This window comes from Myxocyprinus asiaticus, chromosome 26 (assembly GCF_019703515.2).
Source record: "Myxocyprinus asiaticus isolate MX2 ecotype Aquarium Trade chromosome 26, UBuf_Myxa_2, whole genome shotgun sequence".
Lineage (NCBI taxonomy): Eukaryota > Metazoa > Chordata > Actinopteri > Cypriniformes > Catostomidae > Myxocyprinus > Myxocyprinus asiaticus.
Window position 1 is genome coordinate 34,582,203 of NC_059369.1, and position 14,041 is coordinate 34,596,243.

The 14,041-nt window shown below is 41.5% G+C and overlaps 1 protein-coding gene across 9 annotated transcripts in view; it reads left to right on the top strand.

Moving 5' to 3' along the window:
- Positions 1–14,041, top strand: part of LOC127417173 (leucine-rich repeat and fibronectin type III domain-containing protein 1-like protein) — a 260,604-nt gene that overhangs the window by 214,516 nt on the left and 32,047 nt on the right. For 5 of the 9 annotated variants that reach the window (XM_051656977.1, XM_051656976.1, XM_051656978.1 and 2 more), the window contains exon 1: positions 2,937–4,494. The exons of 2 other annotated variants lie outside the window; for them this stretch is intronic. In XM_051656977.1, the coding sequence (XP_051512937.1) occupies positions 4,361–4,494 (134 nt within the window). In that variant the 5' untranslated portion in view covers positions 2,937–4,360. Of the gene's footprint in view, positions 1–2,936; positions 4,504–14,041 lie in introns of those variants that run through there. 2 more of the 9 variants (XM_051656982.1, XM_051656981.1) reach the window with 2 other exon arrangements.

A 14,041-nucleotide genomic window follows, 5' to 3' on the forward strand; every position in this document is an offset into this window, starting at 1 on the left:
CTATCTTGACGATTGGCTAATCCTAGCTCACTCTCGGGACATGTTGTGTGCACACAGGGACTTGGTGCTCTCACACCTCAGCCAACTAGTGCTTCGGGTCAACTGGGAAAAGAACAAGCTCCTCCCGGTTCAGAGCATCTCTTTCCTCGGTTTGGAGTTGGACTCAGTCTCTTTGATAGCGCACCTCATGAACGAGCACGCACAGTCGGTGATGGCCTGTTTGAAGGCGTTCAAACAGAAAACAGAGGTTCCACTGAAACTCTTTCAGAGGCTCCTGGGGCACATGGCATCCTCAGCGGTGGCCACCCCACTCGGGTTGATGCATATGAGACCGCTTCAACACTGGCTTCAGACTTGAGTCCCGAGATGGGCATGGCGCCACGGGACACATCGTGTGGTCATCATGCCGGTCTGTCACCGTCTTTTCAGCCCTTGGACCGACCTCTTGTTTCTACAGGCAGGGGTTCCCCTAGAGCAGGTCTCCAGGCGTGTCATGGTCACGACAGACACCTCCAAAACAGGCTGGGGTGCTGTTTGCAATGGGCACGCAGCCGCTGGCTTATGGACGGGCCCGCGACTGCATTGGCACATCAACTGCCTCGAGTTGTTTGCAATTCTGCTCACATACTCTGTGCAAGGTCAGGGAGGATGAGGAGCAGGTCATCCTGGTAGCACCCTACTGGACCACCTAGACGTGGTTCTCGGACCTCACCCTCCTCGTGACAGACCCCCCTGGTGAATTCCCCTGAGGAAGGACTTTCTTTCTCAGGGACAGGGCACCATCTGGCACCCGCGACCAGACCTCTGGAATCTCCATGTCTGGACAGGACGCGGAAGACCTAAGCGGTCTGCCACCCGCGGTGGTAGACATGATCACTCAGGCTAGGGCCCCCTCTACGAGGTGCCTGTATGCCTTTAAGTGCCATCTGTTCGCTAAGTGTTGTTCTTCCCGACGGGAAGACCCTCAGAGATGCACAGTCAGATTGGTGCTTTCCTTCCTGCAGGAGAGGTTGGAAGGGCAGCTGTCCCCTTCCACCTTGAAGGTGTACATTGCTGCTATAGCAGCACACCATGACACAGTGGACGGTAAGTCCTTAGGGAAGCACGTCCTGATCATCAGGTTCCTGAGAGGCGCCAGGAGGCTGAATCCCTCCAGACCGCTCCTTGTTCCCTCATGGGACCTCTCTGTAGTTCTTCAGGGTCAACAGAGAGCCCCCTTTGAGCCTTTGCAGTCAGCTGAGCTTAAGGTACTCTCTTTGAAGACTGCCTTCCTGACTGCGCTCACTTCCATCAAGAGGGTAGGAGACCTGCAAGCGTTCTCTGTCAGCGAAACGTGCCTGGAGTTCGGTCCAGGCTACTCTCACATGATCCTGAGACCCTGACCGGGCTATGTGCCCAAGGTTCCCACGAACCCTTTTTGGGACCAGGTGGTGAACCTGCGAGCGCTGCCCCAGGAGGAGGCAGACCCAGCCCTGTCGTTGCTGTGTCCGGTGCATGCCATAGCTAAGGCATATCACGCCCAGGACGTACCGCCCCTGGTAGGGCTACGAGCCCATTCTACCAGGGGTATAGCGGCCTCCTGGGCCCTGGCCAGGCATGCCTCTCTAACAGACATCCGCAGAGCAGTGGGCTGGCAACACCCAACACCTTTGCAAGGTTCTACAACCTCCGGGTGGAACCGGTTTCATCCCAGGTAGTGGCAAGCAATACAAACGGATAAGCCTGGGATAGCTGGCCAGGTGTATCGCTTGCACATAGCGCCTTTCACCTCTCTGAGCTGAAGACGTGTGCCATTAATTCCCAGTAGTGTTCACAAACTATGTTCCCTGGTTGACTTCTTCCGAGCCCTGTGGCAGTTGAGTCTTCGGAGAGACTCACTGCCAGCCCAGTACACGTGCTAACTAAGAGCCCTGTTCTGGGGTAGGTGCTCCGCATGTGGCAGTTCCCTGTAAGGTAACCCCATGCAATGTATATCTTCCGCTAATTCGTTTCCCTGTTGGCAAACTGCGTCTTCCTTGGGCAGAGCCCCCTCTACCACAGTCTCCATGTTTGTAGTAACTCCTCCCCCATTGGGTAGGATCTACCATGAGACCATGAGATGTATTTTTCCACTTAAATATCCCCTCCTCTCTTTGGGTGAGGTGTTTTCTCCGTGGTGTCCTCCCCTTGGGAGGGACACCCCCCGACTAGACCTGGCGGCCCAGTCGGATAATCCCCCTTCTTTTTTAGGGAGTGGAAAAAAAGAAGGGGAAAAGAGGCCACGACTGGGCTAGCCTGTCTCTATCTTTTGGGTAGTCGACTTGTCCCCAAAGGGCCGTTCAACACTCATAACTATGTTGGGGGAGGTTACGTGTCGGCCTGGTGCGCTGGCTATGAGGCACACAGTTCTCTACCCGTCACACATTGCCAGTTCACGTAACACAGTTCAGCCAGTTGCTGCGTTTTGTATAGGGACCTCTAGTGTCACTACATCGACACAACGTCGAGTGAGTGACAGATAGGGAACGTCATGGTTACTTGCGTAACCTCCGTTCCCTGATGGAGGAAACGAGACGTTGTGTCCCTCCTGCCACAACGCTGAACTACCCGCTGAAATGTCCGGACCTTGTCTCGGCTCCTCAGCATAAAACCTGAATGAGTGGTTGCATACCAGCTCCTTTTATACCTGTATGTCTGGGGGAGTGGCATGCAAATACCACTTGCCAATTTTCATTGGCCTTTTATCAAAGACCAGAGGTGTCTCAGGCTCCCAAGAGTGACCCCTAGTGTCACTACATCGACACAACGTCTCGTTCCCTCCATCAGGGAACCGAGGTTACGCAAGTAACCATGACGATTCTTTACTCTCTGATTTTAACTGAGAAGTTGGTCTGTAAATCAAAATTAGCCATATTATGTATTATCGCATGGTGAGATGGTTTATCAATCAATCAATCAATTAATCAGTAAATCAATCTTTTATTTCTAAAGCACATTTTAAAACAGCAAGTGCTGACCAAAGTGCTGTACAATAAGATTAATAAGACAGTAAGAAAATTACATACAGGTTCACACAAAATTATAACTCAAACACATATCCATCTACACAGATCTAAGAGATGATATAAAAACATCAACGGTAAGAAAATTACAAAAAGCACAATCATGTACACACAAAATATAACACAAACACATATCCACCTACTCAGATCCATAGGCTAGAGAGAAAAGATGAGTTTTAACAGATTATTTAAAAACATCAACAGTGGAACAAGATCTTAAATGAAGGGGTCAATTATTCCACAAGCGAGCGGCTGCTACTGAGAAGGCACGGTCACCCTTGAGTTTTAGACAGGACCTGGGAACAAACAGCAGCATGCTGTTTGATAACCTTAAGGACCTAGAAGTCTGATGGTGAGAGAGAAGATCAGATATATACTGAGGTGCCTAGCCATTTAATGACTGGTAAACAAATAATAAAACCTTATGACATCTAAAGTTATCCAGCCAAAGAGTGAGTGTTTTTTTCTAGCTATTTGCTGTCAAATTCTGCCCCACAAAGACAAAATGCTGTAACTATGCCAACACGGAAATCTAGAAAACTGGCTTCAAAGTTTTTTCGAATTCCCAGCAAAATGTTCATTATCAAATGTTCACTCTTCTTTTTCTCTATATCTTCGGATAGTTCAGTCAAACCTATCTGTCGCAGGACAGATCACTGTAAAATGTGGTAACCTCCAATTGTTACTGTAAGGATTTTATTTTTATTTTTTATCTAACCCTAAAACTGACTTTTTATGGTGTAACCTAATGCAGTTAAGTTAATTATTCAGTTATGTTATATATATATACACTGAAAAAAAGGATTCCTTGCTTCAGCAAATATTGCTCATTAAAATAAACAGATTTTACTGAAAACGTAATTCTGTCAACTTTCCTTAATTATATGCTATATGTGTGACACAAGATATTGAGATTATGCTGTACTCATAATAATAAAGAAAATTTGCTAATTATTTTGAGTGAAGTGACAATAATCTGTAGGTTAGTAAACCCAGCCTAATGTTTTAAGATTCCATGGGAAACCATGTGATGCAGAATGTGATTGAATTTTAAGCAAGCATATTTGGGGCTGGCTGCCATTTTGGATGTGGAGAGCTCGTGGTGGACAAAACAAAGTTTTTGCCAAAAAGTTCAAAGGTAAATTACTTTAAACACTGAAATCAGTAGAGGTTTTTTTTTGTTTGTTGTTGTTGTTGTTGTTGCTATCAGTTTTCTGTGTATTCAAGTTTCTATTCACTTAAAGAAGTTGTTAACTTACGTTACGTTTCGTTTGCAAATCTACATATTATTAAGCATTTGTCTGCTTGAGGCTAATTAGATGTGTACATCTTCACAGTCGAACAAACTCAAAGGAGCCCACACATTTTTTCACCAGGCAGATACTCTTCATCTTCAACCTCTGCTCAGGGCCTTCATCTACAACTCCTCACTCGCATCACAGAAACTCAACAGGTAATTCCAGTAAGTTAATTGCATTTCTACACCAATTTAAAATGTTTAATGCAAACTTCAAATTGTCTTGAAACCAGCTAACATTTTCTGAGTGTTGGTTTATATTCAGCTTCATCAATTGCATCTACAGTTTTAGTGTTCAGTTATTGTTTGAGATGACATGAATAAATACATACATCAATATCATGTGAAGCATAATTTTCGGTCTCTGTAATGAATTTCACTGTTGTGGTTGCCGCTTGCCTTAAACGACATTAAGGTTGTCAATGACAATAATTAATATTCTGTACGTGGCGCTTACACCATACTTTTCTCATGGGAAAATACTGTGCTTTCTTATTGTCGGGCAGTGGTGAAGAATTCCCACAGAATTTTCACCGGAGAGACAGTTCATCTTCAACCGCTGCTCAGGTGTCACTCACGCGGCAGAAACTCAGCAGGCAACAGGTAACTCCAATGAGTAAATCGCTTTTCTACATGTTTCAATGCAAATGTCTCTATGAACCCCTTCGTCTTAAAGGGAAACCAGCTTACATTAGCTGAGTGTTGGTTTATGTTCACTTTTCAGCTTAATCAAATAATTTTAGTAGTTCACCCAAAAATGCTATTTCTCTTGTCATTTGGCCTTCTCACCCCTTATGCCTTCTCAAACTCGTATGACTTTATGTCTTCTGTGGAACACAAACCAAAATTTCCACTCAAGTCATATGGATTACATTGATGCTGCCTTTATGGATCTTGAAAGATTTTAACCTCACTGACATCCATTATGTGGACAAACACACATCATATATCCATCAAAAATCTTTGTTTGTGTTCCCCTGAAGAAAGTAAAATGAGTTAGACATGGCATAAGAGTGCATAAATGATGAGAGAATTATCATTTTTGGTTTGCCTCAAGGAAACACCCTGATATCAACATGTGTAAGTTGGTTTGTAAAAAAAGAGTCACATTATAAGTATAATACTGTTGTAATATGTAGCACGGTTTGCAGCGGTTGAAAACTGTCTAGTCATGAATCTTAAATGTAAACTAGCCATACATGTTGCTTATCTTATCAGTTACAATTATACTATTTTATTATTATTATTATTATTATTATTATTATTATTATTATTATTATTATTATTGGCTAACAGGATAGGATCATTTAAATTATAGTCCTGGCAGGTCTACAACTATAACTGAAAGAAAAGTCATCAGAGGTTTTCAAGGCAAAAAAAAAAAAAAAAAAAAAAGGTAGGAAACACATTTGGATGACATTATTCGTATTTATATAGCACCATTTTAACATATCCACTGACATTCATATAAATGTATGCGTTTGATACAGTGGTTGAATAGCTGTGTGCTTCAAATGAAAATTCTCTCATTTACTCTCATGCCATCCCATATGTGTATGACTTTCTTCTGCAGAACACAAACAAAGATTTTTAGAAGAATATTTCAGCTCTGTAGGTCCTCACAATGCAAGTGAATAGTGATCAGAACTTTGAAAGTACAAAAAGCACATAAAGGTAGCATTAAACATATGAATACGACTCCAGTGGTTTAATCCATGTCTTCTGAAGCTAAATTATAGGTGTGGGTGAGAAACGTCATGGTTACTTTCATAACCTCCGTTCCCTGATGGAGGGAACAAGACGTTGGGTCGATGTAGTGACACTAGGGGTCACTCTTGGGAGCCCCAAACACCTCTGCTTTTTTTTAAAAAGGCCAATGGGAATTGGCGAGTGGAATTTGCATGCCACTCCCCCGGACATATGGGTATAAAAGGAGCTGGTATGCAACCACTCATTCAGGTTTTGTGCTGAGGAGCCGAGACCAGGTCCCGGTCATTTCAGCGGGTAGTTCAGCATTGTGGCAAGAGGGACACAACATCTCGTTCCCTCCATCAGGGAATGGAGGTTACGAAAGTAACCAGGATGTTCCCTATCTGTCACTCACTCAACGTTGTGTCGATGTAATGACACTAGGGGTCCCTATACAAAACGCCACAACTATCTGAACTGTGTTACGTGAACTGGCAATGTGTGATGGGTAGACCGCTGTGTGCCTCGTAACCAGCGCACCAGGCCATCACGTAACCTCCCCCAATGCTCTTATGATCCTCGAACGGTCCTTCAGGAACAAGTCGACTGCCCAACAATAGGGACAGGCTAGCCCAGCCGAGGACTGTTTTCCTTTCTTTTCTCCCCAAAAAGAGTGGAATTTGTTAACCGACTGGGAGCCATAAGTGTCTACGTCGGGGGGTGTCCCAAGGGGAAGACACTGCGGAGACCACACCCTGCCAAAAAAGGGGGGGGGTATTTTGAGTGGAATACGTACATGGTCTTACCGAGTCTTGTCGGAAGTATGTCATGTGGAGAGGTCCCATGGTAGGTCCTACCCGAGGAGTTTCTACAAAGCATGGCAACCAGGGGCAGAGGGGCCTCTGCCCAAGGAAGACACAGTTTACCGACAGGGAAATGATTTTGCGGAAGATATCACATGGGGTCGTCTTCGGGAAACCAGCACATGTGGAGCACCTACCTCAGTACAGGGTCTCATTAGTGCATGTACTGGGCCGGCAGCAAGTTTCTCCGCAAACTCATCTGCCAGAGGGCTAAGGAGGAAATTCATACAGGGATCCCAGTCTGTGAACACAACTGGGAGTCAAGAGTGCACGTCTTCACCTCAAGGGAGGAGAAAAGCGCTATGCACAAGCGGTACACCCGGCCAGCTGTCCCGGAACTTACCTGCACGTGCCTGCCAATACACCCGCCTCTCCCATCTCAACTAAATTGAGCCAAAGGTGGCGCTCCTGGACCACCAGGGTGGACATCGCCTGCCCGAGAGACCGTGCCCTGACCTTCATCGCCCGGAGAGCGAGGTTGGTCGCCGAGCACAATTTCTGCATTAATCCCGGGTCAGAACTACCCTCGTGCAGTTCTTTTAGCGCCTTGGCTTGGTGTACTTGCAGGAGAGCCATGGCGTGCAGGGTGGAGGTGGCTTGTCCAGCAGCACCGCAGGCCACAGTTGTCAGGGACGACGTAAACCTACAGGCCCTGGATGGTAGACTCAGGCGCCAACACTAGGTGGCAGCGATCTGCAGACACAAGTGCACTGCGAGTGCCTTATCCACCTGGGGATCACCGAATACCCCCTGGCCACTCCACCATCGAGGGTAGTGGGCAGTAAAATGTGCCTCTCACGATCTTGTGAGCTCCTCATGCACTTCCTGAAAGAAAGGGACCAGGGCGGGGCGAGGCCATGGGCGGCACCCTGAGCCTAGGAACCAATCCTCGAGCTGCGAGGGTTCAGGGGAGAGTGGAGGGTTCCTGAGGCTGGGTGACCATTCCCAAAGGAGGAAGCCCAGCCAAAGCCTCTGCATCAGACTGGACGAGCCTGCTCTCCGATGCTGCGCTCAATAGCTCATCGTCTTCCTGAGCTCCGAATGAGTGGACGAACTCACCCTGAGACGAGCCGGTGGTCTCATACGAGAGCCTGACTGGGGCAAGCGAGCATGCTGGGGAATGTCTGTAGGGGTATACCTGGCGGAGGTGGTCCCATTGATATCCCCAAATCACCCCCAGTGCTAACCGACATGGCCTTAAACCCGTAGGTAGAAGGACCGGTGCAGGGAGCCGCTGGGGTGACCGCAAAGTTGCCATGGTCATATTCTCGCAATGAGGACATGACTCATCCACGAATGATGTCTCCGCATGGGCAGTGCCCATACATGCGAGACAGCGATCGTGGCCATCAGAAGCGGAGAGATAACAACCGCAACCAGGAATAACACACATACGGAAAGGCATCTTTAAAAAGACGTTCCGTGTGTGCCGCTCTTTTTGTGAATGAAAATATACTCTTTTAGAATATACTCCCTTATTTTTGCTCTGCCAAAGCACCCAGGGGCATTCTCTGCACTCCACGGGTGCAGAGGGGGAGAAGCCGCTAAAATGCACCGTAAATCCAGCAGTTTTGAGGTGCCTCTTTGGAGGGAATTCAATTCAGTGCACTAAATACAACCGCTCGGCTCCGAAGAGAAAATCTGAATAAATTGTTGCATACCAGCTCCTTTTATACCCATATGTCCAGGGGAGTGGCATGCAAATTCCACTCGCCAATTCCCACTGGCCTTTTTTTTTGGGTTTGTTTTGGAGTTGTTTGGGGCTCCCAAGGGTGACCCCTAGTGTCACTACATCGACACAACATCGAGTAAGTGACAGATAGGGAACAGATCAATATTTAAGTCATTTTTAATATGAATTTTCCTCTCTGCCCAGTAGGTGGTGAAATGCACAAAGAATGTGAATCCCCAGAAACAAGAGAAGAAAAATATGAAAGTGAAAGTGGAGATTGATAGTAAAAAAGTACTTTCACATTCACATTCTTCTTCTTGTGTTTTTGGTGATTCACATTCTTCATGCATACCACCCCCTACTAGGCAGGAAGAAGAATTTCAAGCAAAAGAGTACTTAAATAATGATCTGTTTCTCAACCACACCTATCATACCACTTCTGAAGACATGGATTCAACCACTGGAGACATATGGATTACTTTATGCCACCTTAATGTGCTTTTTGACCACCATTCACTTGCATTGAATGTACCAACAGAGCTGAGATTTTCTTCTAAAAATCTTTGTTTTCAACAGAAGAAAGACCTACACATCTGGGATGGCATGGTGGTGAGTAAATGAAAGAATTTGTATTGTTGGGTGAACTATCCCTTTAAGCATCACTTTTCTTTTTACTCTGTAATTGTTGATTTTGAGGATATTTAATTGTGCAAATAAATACAATGGAAACTGTTAATATATATTTTGACAGATTATTTCTATGCATTTAGGAAGAGGAGCTTGACCAAGCACAGAAAGGAGCAGATGCCATCAATGCTTTGGAGCAGGAAGAGTGAAAGTTGCCTTTCAACCCACTGCATGTATTGATTGTCCTTGAAAATGTGCTGGGGACATTTGTCAAAACTTAGGTCAGTGCACTGACTTTTTGGGCTAATTTATGCCCTTCACATCAGCTACCCAAAGAAGCTGACACTTTATCTTACTTTTTTTGAGGTAATACAGTAAATGGTGTTGCGTCTTGATGATGGCAATGTCTGGCCAAGTTGAAAATATCTTTTTAATTAATAGTTTCATTTATAAATACAAACTGTTTCTGGTGTTTTTGTACAGTATTAGCTCAGAGAGTTTTCTCCTACCTGCATTTATTTCTGCAGTGTGCACTCTGTTAAAATACATTTTGAATTGCATTTATTTAGATTATCTGAAATTCTTTAAGTCATTGCATAGCCCACTTGTTTTTATGTTTTTTTGTTTATCGTCATGGTTTTGTTACTATTTTTGCATTTGAGAACGTATTTTGCTTCTTGGAGAGCATGAATATCTACAGTATGTTAGATTGTAAATTTGTAAACAACAATAAAAACCTTTGACATTCTCCAGTTGTCTGTTATTTCTTCAGGTCATTTTATTTTAAAGTTAACTGAAAGTAAATGAACAGAACCTAGAATTTGAAGCTGCTAATAGCACTTAAATTGAGCTAAATGAGCTTAAAATGCATAGTTGGGTAAACAGAGACTCTTAGGGTTAAAAAACCTTAAATGTAGTAGCTGGTGTGACAGTATTTTAAGTAAAAAAATTTGAATGGAAGCTCATTAATTTGGCCATAGCCAGCTATGGTTTTTTAGGTAACGTTGCTTCAAATTCCTAGTGGAATTTGCTTAAAAAGTGGGACGCAAAAATGATATACTATATTTTTAAGCAAATCCAGCACATCATTTTTTCAGTGTATATACAGGGTTGGGAGGGTTACTTTTGAAATGTATTCCACTACAGATTACAGAATACATGCTGTAAAATGTAATTTGTAACATGTTCCGTTAGATTACTCAAGGTCAGTAACGTATTCTAAATACTTTGGATTACTTCTTCAGCACTGGTAGATTTATTCAATTCTTTTGACTATAAAAACTCTGCCAGTACAGTAAGACAAAATACACATGTTAAAAATACATTCTCTGAAAAACCTAAATATCTTATGCAGTGTTGTTTCTAAAACAAGATAAATGAAGATGATCTTGTTTTAAGGATTTTTATTATTTTTTACAGGAAAACAATACAAAAATTATTATCAAGAATACAATTTTTGCCGTAATATCAAAGAAAAAAGAAATTATGATCCAACGTGAATTTTCTTGATAAAAAAATATGATCGTGCCTGGTAACATGTGCATGTAAAATGGCTAGAAATAGCATTTTAGCTTAGCATAAAGCTGACAATTTACAAAAGGTTTATTTCTATTTCTTCTGCTCCAAACTTACTTCAAACGTACTTCTCTGTCTGCTCGTATGAATATAACACATATTAAGAAAGTGTTTCACCACTGTTCAAATGCACTTTTGATCGCATCATTTATATGTATAAATGTTTTCCATCTGAAAGGACTAAATATTAAATGAAACAAATGACAATAAATTGCAAAGTAATCTCTTCAGTAATCAAAATACTTTTTGAATGTAACTGTATTCTAATTACCAATTATTTAAATTGTAACTGTAGTGGAATACAGTTACTAATATTTTGTATTTTAAATACGTAATCCCGTTACATGTATTCCGTTACACTCCCCAACCCTGTATATATATATATATATATATATATATATATATATATATATATATATATATATATATATATATGTATATATTACTTTAATCAAACCAATTACCAGTCATTTAGATGTTACCACTTAAAGAACAATTTGTTTTTTCTTCGACAGAGTCCACAATCATAACTCATTTTGACAAAATGTGTTATTACTGTGTTTTGTCTTTGAAGGGCAGTGTTGTTGTTTAGCAATATTTTATTTTATTTTATTTTTTCTTTACCAAATTTGTATATACTGAATATGTAATAAAAAATTGTCGGGTAGCTTGTGTTAGGTAAAAATTTGCTTCATTTGGTTACATCCAAATTAACTACTTTAAAAAAAAAAAATGCAAAATATCATTTAATATGAATAAATCAACCTGATTACTTTACTGGAATTGAACTAGTCATCTTAGGACTAAGCAATCAAACAAATGTGAAAACAGTCTCTCTTTCTATTTATATCTCTGATTTTCATTCAAACACACATTACCAATCAAAATAAGTGTTTACTAGCTTCTGTCACCTTGTGTGAGGCCTACAAGTTTGACTGAGGTGAGTGCTGTGGTCTGGAGGCAGTATTGCTCCGTTCTGAAGCTGTTTTAATGTGAGACATGAGAGTATTTCAAACTGTTGTGTACTTTATGCCTTGATGATTTGCACTGTGTCCTCCTTGCCTCATCCTCTGGCAAAAATGCACACATTTTAGAGAGCAGTTCAACTCCTGGGGAAAGCCACCACCACAAGAACAACAACAGAGACAGCATTGACGTAAAAGTCACAAACACATCACTCCTTCATTCCTCTTACTAATGTGTATGATTGCATGCTGTAGCAATGCTGAATATTTTTATAACTACACTCAGTTAATTTAATTTGCTAGGTTAGCATCACTACAAAAAAATTAAATTTAAATACACAGAGAAAAACACAACATTTAAAATATGGTACAATATGATACAATAATGTAATATTGTTTTTGCATGTTTATTTATTTATTTTTTATTTTTTTGACATGGTAATGGTTTCCACTACAAATACCATTACAAATATGGCGTGTTTTGGGCCAAACTCTAGACTGCTTTTCAGTTCACTTTTCTCTTTTCAGAGAACAGTCATTGATGTCTTTGACAGACATTTCCATTGAAGTGCATAATGTGCATGTGTGTGAGTGCATGTGTGTGTGTGTTACACCAGCCATTTCGAATCAATGCAAGTAGAGGTATGGGGATAGAGGGTTAGCTTGAAGGGGGTGATGATGATGATGATGATGATGATGAGGTAATTACTAGCGCTAATACCATTTAACATTTTGGCAGTCTGAGCAGATTAACATGACTGCGACTCCTCACGCCACCGCCTCAATCCTATTACTGTCATCTCCTGTGTTTGACAGACTCAGTCATATGTCGTCGGAGGCCATGAGGGTTAAGTGCATGCAAGGTGCAGGCTGAGTGATGGCGGATGGCGAGCTTAAGACAGGGAAGGACGGAGAGAGGGTCTTTGCCTGTTTGTGAAATCAGAGTGACATACAGGCCCTGGCAGCCATGGAAGCGATAACTGCAAGGGAAGGCAGCACTAATGGATCTGTCAAGCGCATATCCACTGAATGCATGTCACAGAGTGCTTGTGTCACTGCACCTCCCCTGTCGATCTCGCAACCTGTTTGTTTTGGGCTAGAAAAGAGGAAAAACAGGCTATTCTGGGTTTTGTTATAGAGTGCACTAGAGTTTTGAGAAAGAGAGATGTGGTAATACTCTTTTTTTTTTTTTACTCATTTTAGAGGTGACTGTGAAAGTTGTAGAAGTGGAAGTTGCTCAAAGGACAATGTTATTGCTCTTAATTTGCTCTTTCATAGCTCAGAAGCCTCGGCAGAGTTATATTTCTATAAGGAATTAACTTTGTTAAGATGTTTCTCCTATAATTAATTATAAAAATTAAATATAGACAGAATGAATATATCAAATTTATCTCATTGCTGTCAATGAGAAACAACTGAGACTTTATAGTTCTCAATAGTGATAATATATATATATATATATATATATATATATATATATATATATATATATATATATATATATATATATATACAGTATATAATATAATTGGATATAGGTTTATTCAATTTTTCTGAAAATGCTGTGGGCTGAAAAATAGTACATTATTACAGTATAAACTACACTTACATCAGTTATTATTTATAGCTAGTAATTATTTATTTGAAGTTTATTGTGTTTTACATAATCTACTTATAATTAAAATTTGAGTTACAATTCTGCATCCTGTTTGCTCCCTCAGTTTAAATTCACGAATTAATCTGGAATTTTAAAAGCATTCTTAACTCCATTCTGAATGGCAAACAACCTTGCTACATAACTGGACATCTTGAGTTACAGGTGGTGTTGAGATGCGATGGTGTGTTTGTGTGTGTATGTCTTTTCGGCGAGAGGGAGACTTTATAGGCATTTAAATATATCATAAACATTATGGATTTCCAATGCATGTGAATATTCAGCAAAGCTATAAACATGCTGTAAATTGTGAGAACTGACCTGTAAATTCAGCTGCAGGAGGAATAAATCACTGTGTAATTTAAGGCCTAACTTATGCCAAAGTAATTCACCAGTACTCAAAAACACAGTACCATCAAATAGTCTTGCTACGTAAATAATATATATATCTTAATAATTTAGATAGTATACACAGCACAGTCAGTCTACATTATGTATTCAGTTCAAACATGTTGCATTCCATGCAACCAGGACACCACACAGTAGGAGGAATTTTACTGAAACCACTGTGAAAATACTGGAGCAAACTTGAGATACAAACATCTGCACCTTAACACCCCCATTGCTGAATTATTCACCTTTCATTTTTAATGTGCAG